Raw genomic sequence first — 17,313 nt, 5'->3', positions numbered from 1 at the left:
GAAAGCTGTAAATTGTACTAAAAAATGCGATTTAGGTTTAATATGAATATTTGAAGTTAACTTCCATCTATCATTCACTGAGAGGGGACAAACTATATTTACTGAGAGGGGGCAAACTTACTATATCATATCTTGACAAGTTATGTGGTGTTACCGATGCAATTTTTTTCTGTGAATCGAAAAATATCCCACTCAAATCGATAGAACTAATAGTTAAGAATTAATTTAAATTTCATATCGAAACAAAGTTTCCTACATATTTATGCGTCGGACATTGCAATCCAGACATCTGAAATACTGATTCCAATTAATCTTTTAAGTAATCGAGAGAAACACTTCAATTCACAATCAGTTTAAAAGTTTTAAGTTGGTAATTGCAAAATAATAATAAAAATAATAATAAGAAGAAGTAACTGTACTTCTTACACCGAAATCTTTAATAAGATGAAGAATATATATATATTAGTGAACTTAAATGCTCCTGTCAGTTGGTGCAAAAATATATTGGAATCTATACTTCGCTTGCTTGGATATCAATGCTTGAGACATAAATATTATGCGTCGTAATTCGATTTGTTACTACAGAAAACTTCTGTAACCTCTTTAATATTAGTTCCATCAACTTGGGTTTGATTTTGTTCGGTTCAACGTAAAAATTACATCGGAAACATTAAAGCACTTGTCTCAATAGTAACGAGTAAGTTTTGCACCCTTATACCCACTGCCCCGCAGTTAATTCTAGATAGACACTAAAGTTCACCGCGGTCGAGGATGTTAACTTTAGATAGTCATATCACATTTTTTAAAATTATTTACAGCTTTTCCACAGTTATTTCTGTATGTAATTACCCAGATACAAGTGTGGCGACCGCCACCTATCGTAAGAAACTTTTAACTGCGCTGAAATCGTCTACCAGTTGTCGCGTTCATTCGTCATCTAGCTAGGCGCGAGTTCGTTTTGTATCAAAACATTATCGTTCTTTTCTTGCGCTTTTACAAATCAGTTATATTTAATAATAAAAGTTGTTAAGTTTGTTATGTGAATTAGCGATCATTGCTACGTTAATTCATCTTCTGCTCTAAATAAACTACACGAACTCACACAAGTTTCAAAGCTTAGTACCTAATTATATAAAAGCTGAATTAGTTACCATAGATCTGTAAATTGGTCTTGTTTCTGCTGTACTTACGACTTCTTTTACAGCAAATACTTGTCTAGTTTAGTCGAAGACGTCAGTGTAAGGAATACCGGGCAAAAACATATCCGACTGTGGCATTTAACCTTAAAAAGACACCAGTGCAAGGAATACAGGGTGAATGTGTACCAGGCAGTATCCTGTCATGTATGTCTACTGTTCCAAAAAAAATGCCTTGATTTTTGTTCTGATCTTTTCTTTGGCCCACTACGAAACCTGCATCATACTTCTCTAAAATCATGCTTTTTTACTTTTACATTTAATCAAAATTAAACAAATATGTTGTCTATCATTTAAGATGCATTGTGTTGTTCAGTTAAATGAATAGTGTTATAGATAAATTAGAATATGAATGCTTGTTTGTAAAATAATTTTGATGTTGTTTTATGCATATTTAAATGCGTTCTGGCCGTGTTTAAAGCTCCCCCCCCCCCATTTACTGTGACGTGCAGAGAAGGAGAATTACAGCCGCAAGTATACATCAAAAAGAGGCATATAGTCAACTACTACGGATACTAAAACTCTGTTACTATTTCATTTTATTTTGAAATTGAAATTTTTAACATATAAATATTTGATTCAAACAATATATTTTATGAAGAATAACATATGATTTTCAAAAAACAAAATTAATAATTAAATTTTGATTAATAAAATTCAAATATTCTTCGTGTTTATGAAAAAAATAGGAATATTTAATTGTAAAAAATTCTTTTGTTTACCTTAGAAAATTTTTCACTTGCATAACGTAAAAAAAATTAAATATGGATTTAAATATTTTTTCTTTATTAAATTGGCACTTTTTTTCTCTACATTGATTACATTGATCTTTTCAACAGTATTAGAGAAGTTTGTCCTCGTTCAAATATTTATTTAAGTCACTGCTACAGTGTACAAATTTACAGGAAGTAGCCAATAAATAAATAAATATAAAATAAATAAAATAAAAAACTTATGTTTAGATAGGAAGCTATCAAATGTTGTGGAAAATATGTACTTTCTTTATTAGCATTATTAGCTATTGGGCTAAAGAGCATCGAATATAGAAAAATTAGTTTAAATTGCAATTTTAACGAAAAGTAACCCATCACTCATTTTTAAATTAAAGTGTTTTTTAATTTTAAATTGAAGTTTTTATAATCCTTAACTCGGTATATTTACAGATATTACAAAAGCAATTTATTTTTCAGTTAACAACATTATTGCTTTTAATCATAATTTTAAGGTATTCATTTACTTAATTAATTTTACTACAAGTCCTCATACGCTTACTACAAAGGTGGTCAAAAAATTGTATTATTCCAAAAAATTCAATCATGATTTCATTAAAATAATAATTATCTAGAATGGATTTCATTGATTATACTGCTATCATAGTTGATGCGTCATATCATGTTTTTCCTATTCAAAAAAAAAAAGCTACTTTAAATTATTTTTTCGAAATTACATATAATTTCATTTAGCTTTATAAAACCTTGCATAATCAAAATTGGATTTTATATTAAAAGAATGACGAAATTTTCCATTTTTTTCCTAGAGTGTGAACAAATAATTTAGCATTATAATTTACATTTCCTTATTTTGCGTAATCAAATTTATACGTGTAAAAGAAATTTAATTTTAATGCGGGTAATTCAAAGATATTCAAGACGATTTCTAAATCGTAGAACCGGTTTAGAAAACTGACTAGTGCTTATTTTGTGAAAGGTGTTTGAACTAGAATTAAATCTTGTCTAAGATGTGCAGTATTAATTTGCTTTATAATTTAAAAACTGAAAAAAGACCAAATTATTTCATGTTTTATTTAATTCAACCTTGTAATAGAATGAGACAAAAATTAATTTTAGAATAGAGGAGAATATTGCTTGGTCTCGAAATTAAGAAGCGAATTAGTAAATGTTATCCCCTTATTATACATGGGTAAAGTAGCAGTTAGTTGATTTTATCAAACATAATTTTGAATCATGCTATTTACGGTGTGGGTAAAATGAATCAAATAACCTTGACTGATTTTAACCTTAATTTTTCTTATTAATTTATAGTTTATATACGGATCATAGGTATGTGAATTTATTAAATACCTATTTAATAGGTGAATAGGGAAATCGGGCTTTGTGCAAACCGCCGACGGCTTTAGTTAAAATTGTTGCTGTGTGCCTTGTCGACGAAAAAGTCGTCGGCAGTTTACAAAGAGCCAGGTTTTTCGATTGGCTTATAAAACATGTATCTTATCAATAAAAACTTTGATAATTAAAAGTTTTTTGAAAAATACATTCTGCTCGGCCAGGTTATGTCTAGGTTTGAAAACATGTATCTTATCAATAAAAACTTTGATAATTAAAAGTTTTTTGAAAAATACATTCTGTTCGGCCAGGTTATGTCTAGGTTTGAAAACATGTATCTTATCAATAAAAACTTTGATAATTAAAAGTTTTTTGAAAAGTACATTCTGTTCGGCCAGGTTATGTCTAGCTTTGAAAACAGTTCGGAACAAAAGCTACAGTTGCATAGGGAGCTGTGCTACAACATGATTAATAAAACCAGCAAAGAATAAACAGTGCACAAAATATTACCCCTAGTAATTTTTATTCTGATAATGGGGTTTTCGGGAACAAAAGGGAGACCTCAAACACTGAGTTAAATAACTTGAACACCTCGAGTTAAACCATCAGACAGAAAAAAGTGATTTCTTTGAATAAACATGCTAATTCTTTTGGTTGGAATTCAATTTTTGACAGTGGGATTGGTTTATATTGAAGGGAAGGGGGCGGTGGTTGCAATTTAGAAAATATTTTCCTGATAATTAATTAGGAGAGTAGGTGAAAGTTTTTATTTAATGAAAGACAAATGGTGAAAGGTTTTATTTAATAATAGCCAAAAATGGTTTGAATTGTAAGATACATAAATTTTTCACACCACTTTAAATTGTGTAGTTTTAAATGATAATAAAAATGAATGAAATTGGCCGAATAGTTGTCGAGATATCGAATTTTTTAAAAAAAAAAAATATGATTTTTCATACTATAAAAGCTAGTTCTTAATTTTTAAATTTTTATTATAAATTCCCTATTTTGAAAAGATATTTTGTGTTGCTAAATCTTTCTTTTCAGCGGAGTCTGACATTATTTCTATCTCTATAATTTTTCTTATTTTTGATCATCAACTTCATCAGAAAAAATTGCGTATGCACACGTTTCAGCACTATTTTCTCTCACTGAAATGTTAGCGAAAATTGTAGATAAAATATTACGATTGACTGTTATTTATGATATTGCGTATTCATGAAAACATGCATATTTTTCTGAGGTGTTAGATCAAAAATTTTTTTTTTATCACTAAGTTTATCTAATTATATTATATTTTTGGTACTCATTTTAGTTCAAAGTAATAAATGACCAACAATTTGAAATCGAGCGAAAGTAAGGATAAAACGTAGTTATTTAATTAAACAATTTCCTTCGCTGCTTCAAACATTTTTATCATTAAAAAAAAATCTAAACTATTTTTTGGTAATCATACCTTTTAGCGTGGTAAGAAAATGAGCCCAGTTGTGAAGCTACATAGTGACTTTGTTATCTTGTCTTAGGCCAGCTGTATGAGGCTGTTTGTCCATTTGCTCCTTCGCTTGAATGTCAAATTGTTAGCGGATATAATAGGGGTGAACTTAGCCTGATGTCAAAAGAGAAAATTCGGGCATATTCACCTATTATGTCATTCGCCTAACTCTTTAAACTGCATCAAAATTCAGCTAAAAAGAGCAAAGGTGATCAATTATAATTACTATTGGAAACTTGGAATATATGATTATTTACAATTAAAATTTCATATTTTTAGATATTAATCCTAATATATATATATATATACACCGAAGAGCCATTACATTATGACCACCCTGCTAATAACATGTAGGAACACCTTTAGCCCTCAAAACTGCTAGCACCCACCGGGGCATTGATTCCACAAAGTGTTGATAGGTAGTCTGAGGTATCTGGTACCAAGCGCTCACCAACTGGTCTTGCAATCCCCTTACATTGCGAGGGGGTAGCGTGGCAGCACGAATTTGGTTTTCCAAGTAGGACCACAAATGATCTATTGGATTAAAGTCAGGTGAATTTGGGAGCTAGGACATGACTTGAAAGTCACTGGAATGTTCCTCGAACCAATCCATGACGATTCGACCCTTATGACATGGTGCATTATCCTGTTGGTAAGCACCATCCCCTGCAGGAAAAACCGTTGCCATGAATGGGTGAACCTGGTCTGCAACTATGTTCAAGTAGCTTACAGACGTCAGGGATTGTTCTATGAGGATTATGGGTCCTAATGTGCCCCAGGAAAACATTGTTCCTGGGCGAGAAACTATGAAAACCTGGGCGAGCCCATTGTTATAGATGGAGGGTGGTCATAATGTAATAGCTCTTCGGTGTATATATATATATATATATATATATATATATATATATATATATATATATATATATATATATATATATATATATATATACTCGTATATATATATATATATATATATATATATATATATATATATATATATATATATATATATATATATATATATATATATATATATATATATATATATATATATATTCATTCCGGAGATATTTCTATACATTTCTATGCATTCTTTCTGAACATTTTGATTCCTTTCCAAATTGATTGTAAAGCTGAATTCTCATTTTAAATTCTGCAACTTTTCTCTACAAGTCAGAAATATCTTACTTCAAAAAACAACAACATACATAAGCAAATGAAATTAATTAATTAATTTTATTTTAAATATTTATTGATTTTCAACTTCAAATTCAGCATCTTTTCTTTTCAGAGCAGAAATCCCTTACTTCAAAAAACAATAAAATAACAAATAAAATAATGAAATATCCATACAATAAAATTAAAAGCAAAACTCCGGATAAAGCGCATTTAAAAATGCATCTGGTAACTTAACTTTATTTTTGCTCGTATCTTTACTAAACAGCTGTTATTAGATTTCAAGGTAATAAAGGGGTGCTCTTCTGTACTTTTGGTATTAAAGGGATGGTCCAGTTAGAAAGAGAAGGAAGAACAAAAAAATTCTTATTCTCATCAGTCAATAGTGGTCTAATTTCTACCCATTCATCAGGGTTTCCGCTCAGGGCGGGGCTCTTATATTTTTCGTAGATGTATGATTCCATGCATGAGGGTAAATGATGAAGGGTTTATTGAGTTTTTGTCACGTCCTTCTAGGCTTTTTCTTCGGTAATAATACTCGATATTTTCGGGTTTATTTTTGTTGTTTCGTAACATAACCTGATTTCGTTTATTTATTTATTTTTATTTTAATGGTTTAATATAATGAAAATATATAAATTTTTGAGATAGAACTTTTTCACTAAAATTAATTTGTTTTATCAAAGACAAAGTTTAAAATGCCATTTTCTAAAATTTTAGATATCTAGCTACAGCTTAAAAGAATTTTTATTAAGTTTTGTTAGCAAATTTTAAACAAGCATCAAAGGGCCTCGAATGTTTATATTTCGTATTAAGTGTTTAACTTAAAAAGCCGTTCCTCAGAAGCTTTTTCTTTATTCACATAGCAGGTGTACAGTTCGTAAAATAAGAAACAGATTTCTCTGAATAACTTTTAATATAATGATCGGATCTTCTCATTCTGAGACTCAATCTTAGAGGTTCAAGGGAGTGACCTCAAATATGCTAATTAATTATTATAGACGATATCTCAAGTTACGAAATCAGACACAAAAACGTACTTTCTCGGAATAAACGCCAATATTTTTTTCGACAAATTCCGATTTCTGACCCCTGAAGAAGGTGGCTGCAATCTGAGAAATGTTGTCTGAGAAGTTAGGTCAGGAGAGCGGTTCAAAGTTTGAACCCCTTGATGTTAATTTTACTTTTGGCGTATTTCGTCATATCTCGAGAAGCAAATTGAAAAAATTTTGAAAATTTTGAAAAATTTTTCAAGCGAATTGAAAAAATTTTGCACGTAAGTATAATTTTTTTTTTATCCAAAGATAATTTCATTTCATAATTCCGTCTAGTAAATATTTATTATTTTTTATTACTTTATTTAATAATGATCTTAAAAATTTTGAATTGTAAGGTAATATAATTTTTCACATCATTTTAAAGAATGCAGTTTTAAATGCAATATTTGAGCGAAATCGGTCGAATAGGATAAGAACAGAAATCTAATTTTAAAAAATTTGTATTTTTATAACTTCGACTTCTCAAGAACTGTTTGATCGAGTTTGCTAAAATTTCGTATTTTACCATATGCAATTACTTTCTTTAAAATGATGCAAAAAATAATATTTTTTTCCTTTCAAAATTTTTTCGACTTTTATTAAGTAAAATAATCATAAATAATACATATTTATTAAAATTTATTTTTTGCATAGAATTAGCTTTGGTCCGTTTATTTTTTTACGCGTTGTGCTGCTGCTATCTACGCCTGAATGAGATAATCGTATTCTAACAGCACAGTGTCAAAATTTGGGAAGTGTAGGACACTAGAACACTTTATGTGTTGAAAGGAATGGAGGAAATAATGAGTGGAACGAACCCCCGTTCTGTAGGCCATTAAATTGATAGATTGGACCTCTCGGCTATAATATGTACGCAGCTGCAAGGTACTAGGTGGCTTTATTAGGTAGTTCTGGTTCATGCGATAAAATTCTGGTTGCTTAACCGTATGGAGTGAAAGCTGTAAATAAAGGATTTTTCTCACAGTTAACAGTTTGAATACCATCCTATTTATGGTTATTTGATTGTTTTGTTTGAATATGGTAAAATAGCAACTAAATAAAATGTTATTTAGCCATTTTTTCAAAGATATTTTTAACAGTGTGATTATAAAGTTTGTTTATGCAAAGTTAATGCCTTGCAAAAAATAACTCTTGGTAAATATTAATTACTTTTTATTATTTTATTTAATATTAGTAGAAAAGGTTTTGAATCGGAAAGTAAACAATTTTTTTAATACATTTTAACGAATATAATTTTGGCAAAAAGCAAAATTTGAGCTAACTATGTTGATTAGTTCAAAATAATAAAATCAAATTTGTTATGAAAATGAAATTTTAAATGTAACTTCTTTTTAAATCGATTTTAAAAAGTAATATATATGTTTACTAAAAGTTAATTTTTGTATGAAATTATCTTTGCATAAAGGATTTCATTAATTGTATGAAGAATTTTCAATTCGCTTAAAAATTTCTCGAGATAAGGAGAAATAGGCAATAAGTAATCCGAATATGTCAAAAAAAAGGTATGTTTATTCAGAGAAAGTACATTTTTGTGCCTGATTTTGTCATTTATGATATCATCTGCATTAATTAATTAGCAAATTTTAAGTCACCCTCTCGAACCATTAAAATTGGTTCAAAGAGCGTGAAGATCCGTTCATTAGATCAAAAGTTATTTAGGATTGGTCAGTTCCCCCTCCCCCGCACTGTGCAAGAAATCCCGAAAGAAGTGAACGCTTGAAAACGCTACTAAGTACAATATATATAAAGTAGAAAATTTATTTAAATTTAGCGTAATTTTCTTTGAAAATATTATATAATATGAAAATATTATATATAAAGTTAGTTTATTCTTATACATTACGAAACACTAGATTAATGTTTCGTCTTACCTTATCTTTCGTGTGTTCTACAACCCTATGAAAATTCGGAAAACACATTATTCGGTAAAAACTAAGGAGGTAAATGAGTTGGGGTAAAAAAGTTCGTTCAAGATTATCGTTAATGCAAATGTAGGGGGGTATGATTGTCATTGGGCGGTGACATACAGTGACAAATGACGTCATAAAAGGCACCGCCCAAAATGAAGAAGGGTCCCATTTACGCATCCAAGTGATTCAATGAGTCGATGTAATCACCGGGGAAAGTTTTGTCTAATGTTTCTTTTTCTTTCGCACTTTTGTATTCTTTTGTGGACTGGAATGGCCCAAAATTATAGAACTTGTGTTACAAGAGGTGGAAAAAAAAAAAAAACTTCTTCACCTTATGTGCTTTAAAATTGTGCTGGAATTTATTGTCTGTTGTAAATTTTTGTCGACAACGACTAGACTAAGAAAAATGACGAATTGCATGAGTAGTTATTACTTTCTATAATGGCGTTGCGAACGGTTTACGAAAAAAGCTCTCTTTTGTTTCTTCGCGTTAATTTCTTCAATGGTAGAATAATGAAACAAAATCGTCACTTTTCTAATTTCGTTGAAATTTAAAAATTAAGACATGAATTTAGGACTATTATCAGTTATGCTCCCATTTTTCTAAGAGTTATTTATTATTATTATTTATTATTATTTAATAATAATAAAAATATTAATCTGCTTATAAGTGTTTATTTTGTGGGATACTGAATTACAGAAAGTGTGCACCTTTTTTATCAGTTTTCACAGGGTAATTAAATTAGAACAACACAAACGTTATAAATTTATTTTGACGCTTTGATTTAGCTTTGATAGCAGCAAGGTCCAACACACAGAAGATGGTCAAAGAGTCAGCTATAATTTATTGTCTATCCAATTAGTTTAACTTAACTAAATAGTTTTTGCAAGAATAATTATTTCTTACAAAATATGGTTTGATTGTTATTATCATTTTTGTTTTATTTTCGTTATTATTATTCAATATTGAGAAAGCTTTTCATTGAATAAAAGAGAGAGGGGACTGAGTTTGAAATCCTGAAATCACTTGATTAATAAATTTCAATGTAAATAAATAAATATACATGTTTAATTAAATAAAAAAGATATGATATAATTCATAAAAAAAATTAGGGTCTAAGACAATTGAAACTGGACAGGAAAGCCTTTAACTCTTAAGATTTCAAAAGGTATATGTGCATTGTTAGATCTTTCAGAGAATAATAACTTAATTAATAGTTTTTACTTTTAGAATGATAGTTTATTATAGGGCTATCTTTTTTAACTTACAAAGAACTTGCTTGAACGACTTACTAAAAATAAGAGATTTCCCTAAGGAAAACTTCAGCCATGGTGAATCTTAACCTTTGAATTCTCATTATTTCAAAAATGAAAACTGATTCATAAACGTACAGGAAATATGATCTTTTAAAATCGGCTCCATGTTTTGAATTGAACTGCGTAACTCTAAAAATATGATCTCTAACGATGTGCATTTTTCTGCAGTACAACAAATGTCGCCTGTAGTCTGCTTATACAAAGTCTTGGGTAGGACTGGGCTATAAATCGATATATCGCGACATATCGATTTAACGCCTATATCGGCAAACCGATACAGCAACTTTCATTCCAAGCGATGATTTAAGCCGTGGAGTGAAGAAGACGATATAACGATATAGCGATACACGCAAGGACTTTCTCTTACGTTCCGATGCCAACTCGCGCTGTGGAAGACGATATGGTTTCGTTATGTTGAGACGGCCTTGACTGAAGAGCGGTAGAATCAGAATCACTTTTGAGACCTTATATCGTTATATCACATGTTCGTTTTCGCACCTTCGCGATTTGAAATCGTTTCTTGTAGATTATTTTCAATAGGATCGCCGTCGTAACCTTGTTCTGAACGCAATCTATTATTGAAAAGAATTTATAAAGAAAAGTTTCTTCATTAATTAGGTAAGTTTTTTATTTATTTTCTGACAAAACTTTTTTATATTTTTAAATGTGAAAATTATCGGAAATCTAATTTAAGGCACCCATAAGGAATTAAATTACAAAGTAAATAAATTTGTTAGGTTATTTTTTTACTTTCTTTTAATTTATTAAAAACCTTTCGGATAAAATTTCTAATAATTTAATGGGCTTCTATTACTGATTTTAAATTTATAAATCTTGAGTTGTTTTTATTTTTAGAAATAAAGTTAAAACAAAACTTATTTTTTGGACATAAGTCAATAAACTTTATTTGTTCAAAAGAATTTGAAAAGTTTGCGAATTTTATTAATTTCTTTTTTTTTTTTTTATCAATTACTACTTCGTTTTATTAGAGAGTAAAATCATTATTTTTTTTTAATTTTCGTTTTATATTATTAGTTAATTAGCTAAATATATTACCGAATATCACAATTCTTTTGTTTTTATTTTTAAGAATTTAATTAAGAAACTTTGCCTTACTTTGTTTTTTGTTCGTTCATTATTTAATTTAATTTAATTATTTATATGAAATAATAATAAAAATAGTGTTTAAGAAGCATTTTTTTTCTAAAATTTATTTAGCTCTTTGTTTTAAGCATACAAATAATTTTTTAACGAACTTATTTTTTAAATTTTGTTCCTATGCTGTTAGGTAATTGATAAATTTCACTTTTATTTATTTTTTTTATTTTTAAACTAAGAAATCTTTTGTTATTTGCGTGATCATTTTTAGAAAATATAACAAAACTTGTGTTTACTTCTTCATTAAGAATTTGAACATTACGATCGAACTTAATAATTCTGTAATTATTTACGCATAATAGTACAAGCAAATATTGATTTGTTAAAAAAAGTTTCTTTTTTTTTAAAAAAAAAAAAAATATTTTTAACACTTTGTTTTAAGTGTATAATGAATTTCTTAACAAACTTTTTTTTTAATTTTTCAAATTTTCTTTCAATAATTTCAGCTAGATATCTTTATAAAATTCCCTTTTTATTTTTAAACTGAGAAATCTTTCAGAGAACGAAAATTTTAAGAAATTATTACAATTCTTATGTTTACTTTTTAGTTTAAAATTCGAACATTTTTAATTTTAAACTTCGGCTTTTAGTCAATCTAACTTTTATTTTAATTAAAATATATTTTGAAATTTTAAAATCAGCTTTTGTTTAATAACAATATTTTTTTTCATTAAGGGTATTTTAGGGGTGAACTTAAATTAAGACTGCTTATACCTTATAAACGATAAAGAAGTGCAAATATTTCATTCTGTATCTACACACATTTTTTCAATAAATATTTTAAGTAAGATTTGTACATCTTAGTCAATTTATTTAATATCTTTCTTTAGCAAAACATATATATTTTCAAATTTATAAATTGATTTAAATCAATATGCGTATGAAGTCTTGATAGAAATCTGACTTTCTGTGCCTTAAAGTAAATGAAATTCAAAAATACTATATCGCGATACATCGCTATATCGCGATGCAAAACTGACGATATATCACGATAGATAATTTCTAATATCGTCCAGTCCTAGTCTTGGGATAAAACCTGTTAAAAGATCTTACAGTTTTGAGAGTTTGGACACCCTTTCTTTCACATTTAATTAAAATTGACAATTGTAACGTGGTAAAGATTCTTCATTTAATAAGAAATGGCCCTTATATATTGTTATGAAGTATTTTTTCCCTCAATACTGCAAATATTCCGTATTAAACTTCATTAGATGACACTATAATTAAATTTGAAGTCACATCACATTCCCCAAGCACAGCGAAGCATAATCTGAAGCACCCAGCACGCTAACCATTGTGTCAAGAAGATAATTTTTTAATTTAAATTAAAGCATTTTCAGTAATCTCTTTATGTTATTTCTTTTCTGCAAATCCTTTTCTTAGTTTATTATTCAAAACAAAACGCTTTCTCACACTTTTAAATTCACATCCTGTCCCTTAATCTATTTTTGGCTCAAGAATGCGTTAATTAAAAGCGAGACATTTTCCCCTTTGTTCTTTGTGGGAATCGCGCGACCTATTTGATAAACCAATTACAATTACTAAGATTTCCCTTATTTCCTAAAACGAGTCATTTTGCGGATTTACTTGGCAAGATTTTCCCTAGCTTTTATTGAGGAGCACAACGAATTCGTGTACACTTTTCTAGCTGTTCTCACTCTAATAATTAATAAATAAATTTTATACCCACTTTCCCTGCCTGAGACCTGTTTTTTGGCGAAAGTACTTTTTTGAATGATTTTTTCCACTGGAAAGAAATTAAAATTACGTCCAAGTGATTTTTTTTAAACAAATCACTATTTTTATATAGTAATTTTCGCTAGATCCGCCGCATAACTAATTATATTTGGATCCAAATGGTATAAGCTTGAAACAATCTACCGTAGAATAGTTTTTTAAGAGAAAAAATTAATCTTAAAAAATTTTTAAGATTTGCATAAGATATATGATCTAAAACTCGTTATTTTACTATTTTTAGTGCTACGCCGAGACGACAATGAACGAAATCCTTGGTTGGTACGGTTTCGAGAAGGTGGATAGCAGAGATACTCAAGGTTTGAACCTCACCCACTTTGCTTCCAACAATTCTTCTGCAGCTGGTAACAACAGCTCAAACGGTGTGTCACCGCCTTCTTCGGCTATGGAAGGAAGTGATGCATCAGAGGATGTTCCATCTCATCCTGGTGGCTTAGACGAATCTTCCAGGCTGAGATCAGATAGTATGAGTCCCAATCCTGATGGTAAGTGATATACATTGTCAACTAGTTTTTTACATCTCAGAATAATTTGATCCTCCATACTTAACTCATTTCTTACAACTAGTTGTAATTTGATTCTTCATTGTTAACTAATTTCTGCATCTCAGAGTAATTGTATATTTCATTGTAACTTTTTTTTTTTACACTCCAGTGTAATTTGATTATTCGTTGTTAACTAATTCCGCATCTGAGATTAATATGATTCCCCATTGTTAACTAATTTTTATATCTCTGAGTAATTTGATCTTCCATTGTTAACTTATTTTTTACGCCTCAGTGTACTTTGATTATTCCTTTTTAACTAATTTTCGCACCTCAGAGTAATTTGATCCTCCATCGTTAACTTGTTTTTTTAAATCTCAGTGCAATTTGTTCCTCCATGGTTAACTAAGTTTTACATCTCAGAGTTATTTGATCCACCATTGTTGATAGTTTCATTGCTGATTTGATCCTCCATTGCCGATATATAGCCTATTTATTGAACGTATGAAAATAAGTCATATCATAAGTCATTTGACATTTAAGTGATTTTCACACCGGAAAAAAAAGCTTTTACTTTCTAATAATACAAATAATAGGGAAAGTAGTAAAAAAGTTATGATTGTCGAAGTTTATAAAAAAATTCTTATATAGTCGAATTCTTATATAGTTTTTTCAAAAGGCAAACTATTGTGCAAATTGATAGTCTTTCGTAAATAATAAACAACGTTTTTTTTTTAAAAAAAATTTGAATCTTAATAATTTTTTCATAATTATATTTGGCCGGACAACACAGGGTGGGCTAAGATTTTCTACTAAAGATTCCTACAAGACTTCCAGACATTTTTCCCAATCACTTTAAAATTTGATTCCACATAATGGAGCCATCGTTGTTTTGGCCTTGCCCGTTTTCGACTAGTGAACGGTTTTGGATCAAAAATTTGGCCATTTTGGTAATATGAGAAGTTAAAATTATTCTCTATACCCTTGGTACTGCTCTGTGACCGACCACAGATTTTACGAGCACGTGTACCGCATGTACTCGGTGGGTCTAATCGGAGTCGAGGACCGAACTCCAGTTCGTCTGGACCGGAGTCTGATTCTCTAACCATTGGGCTACCACGGCGCATGAAAAAATATAAAGCGGTCTCCAAAGGCTACATGTCACGGAACAAACCCAATCTCGTGAAGGTCACGGCTGAACAAAATAAAAAAAAATTGGAATTTAGAGTAGCATTTCGATCATGTGAGACTTTTTAAAAGAATCTATAAGTCTTACCAAATACAGGTACTGCATTTAAAGAATCCATGACCATAGATGCATTTCCGCAATCATGAAATGATTTGAATTATTAAAATAACTGTCACAATGAAAAAAAAAATATTATTAAAATTCAAACGAACTTTTTAAATAATTAACGTAATAGGTTTGGAAGAAAAACGATCAAATTTTAAGCATATTCTTAAAAACAATCTCTGCAATTTTAATCTCAATTATATTTGCGTTCTTTTTCAGTCTTTTTGAAAATCATCTCACATAACCTGCAATTTTTTTTGAGAGGAAAAAATTCATAAATCATCCGCTAAGAAATTTAGAAAACAATATAAAAAATATTTCAACGGAAAAAAAAACATGTATTAAAAACAAAATCTCCGACGAATAATTTCATGAGGGGGCGTGTCTCATTCTTTTTGTTTTTGAAGTTCTCCGTCGAAAAGGTTCAACTTACCGAACATTAAAGTTCAATTTTTACCCTAGCATTCGTTTCGCTGGCTGTAATTAACTTAATTAGCAGGGGAAGGTGGACGTGAAGAGGTTGATTTCAGGGGGGGGGGGAATACTTGCAAGACGCAGGGGGCGGGTATCATCTTCAATGTCTACTCTTACATACGTTTGTTGTTTAAAAGTGTAATTTTTTATCCTCTCTTAATATTTTGATTTTAGTTTTTACTTTTTTTCTTACAGTTTCTTCATTGTACACTTTCGGTATTATGTTTCGTAAGTTCAAAGAAATCAACATTTTCAGTAAAAACGTCCGGATAAACAAGATCGGTTTCTCACAATGTTAATTAAATTAGATTAATTTCGAAAGCGAGTAAATGACTAATGCAAAAAGAGAAAATTTCGTTTGAAGTTAATTAGGTTAGTTTAATTAAAATTCGTTCTTTTGTAATTCGGTTTTACGAACGACTTGTTTTGAATTTAAATTTCTGGTTGTTTGGAAATTCTCGAATGAAATGTAGACCTTCTGAAGTCCTAAAACCGCCGAGTTGAATAAACTTAAATTGCTTGCTGCCAACTTTAAACAACACCCAAGAATATAATGTAGAACTCATGAAGCGAATCCATAGATTTCGTTAAACGAATTTCTATAAAACAATGTTTTTCATTCGCCAGAAGTGCTAAAATTGTTCCAATTTGAAGGGAATTTATTGCAACTATCTTTTAATTGTTAAGCTTTCTATCCGAAGTTTTTTATTTTAATATTTTTTTTTCATAATGCATCAAACATAAACCAAACGAAACTGTTCCAGAAAATAAATAAATAGTAATTATCATTATATTGTTATATTTTACAAAACGAATTATGTCGGCCAATGTATGATATAATTTTTTTCTCTTCATTTTAGAATTTTTGCTTATTTAAAAATCCTTTCTCGATTATCGGTGTCTTTTTTTCTCAGCTTTTTTTAAAAAGTTTTTTATTTGTTTTTAAATAAATATTTTTATTACATTTATTGTCTAAAATACAGTACAACAATGATATTAAAAAATACCCGTTACTTGATATATGCAGAGTAATTCGCGACAATGTGCACATTTTATAAATCCTTTACTTGAATATTGATAACTATCATCTATATGGCCATATAACATGATCCTGGTCCAGACCATAACACTTGTATCACCATAGAGATCAAACTTCCATAATGCTAGAAATGGAATTTCGATTTTGTCGTGTAAACGCGTCCAGAATCATTGTTCAGATTGAATCGAAACTCATCAGTGAAAAGAACCTAGACAACAGTGCCTGTGTCCAAGGTAGATATTTCTTTTTACTGTCCTGTGACTAAGACCTGGTTGGCGAGCGCCAGCGAGTAGGGGGCAAAGCCTCCTAATATAGATTAAAGCCGTTGAAAAATATTCATAATTTACAAATATATAAATACAAATTATTTTACAAATATAAAAATGCAAATATTTATATATTTGTTAATGATTTACAAATATGTAAATATTCATATTTTCTTGAAACACTCAGATTAGAGCCGTTGCTTGGAAACTTATATTAAAGCCGTTGAAAAATATTTATAATTTACAAATAGATAAGTACAAATTATTTTACAAATATAAAAATTTGAATATTTCTGTATTTGTTAATGATTTACAAATATGTAAGTATTCATATTTTCTTGAAACACTGTATATTAACACGGTAATTTTTTTTATTAATTTAAAATAATACAGGCTCTTAAAATTTCTTTAGAATTTGAGTGAAAAAAAATACGTACTTTTTTAAATAATTTGCAAAAAAAAAAAAAGAAAAAAGAAGAAAGATAAATATCTGATTTATTCTCGGATTCAAACTATTTTAAAATTTTTATTATGTTTTACTTAATTCATATTATTAATGCATTTTAATTGTCTGTTTGTGGGAAAATATTGCACGTAATACTTTCCGACTAGCAAGAGTGCTCGAATCTT

General features: G+C 29.1%; 1 protein-coding gene across 1 annotated transcript in view; it reads left to right on the top strand.

Moving 5' to 3' along the window:
* The window catches only part of LOC107438993 (uncharacterized), a 109,149-nt gene that overhangs the window by 41,584 nt on the left and 50,252 nt on the right, over positions 1-17,313 (top strand). The window contains exon 2 of the mRNA XM_016051430.5: positions 13,349-13,610. Within this exon, the coding sequence (XP_015906916.3) occupies positions 13,349-13,610 (262 nt within the window). The remainder of the gene's footprint in view (positions 1-13,348; positions 13,611-17,313) is intronic.

This window comes from Parasteatoda tepidariorum, chromosome 3 (genome assembly GCF_982258835.1).
Source record: "Parasteatoda tepidariorum strain Cologne lab strain chromosome 3, Ptep-v5.0, whole genome shotgun sequence".
NCBI lineage: Eukaryota > Metazoa > Arthropoda > Arachnida > Araneae > Theridiidae > Parasteatoda > Parasteatoda tepidariorum.
The sequence above is the reverse complement of the archived record's forward strand: the minus strand, read 5'-3'. Positions and strand labels throughout refer to the sequence as shown.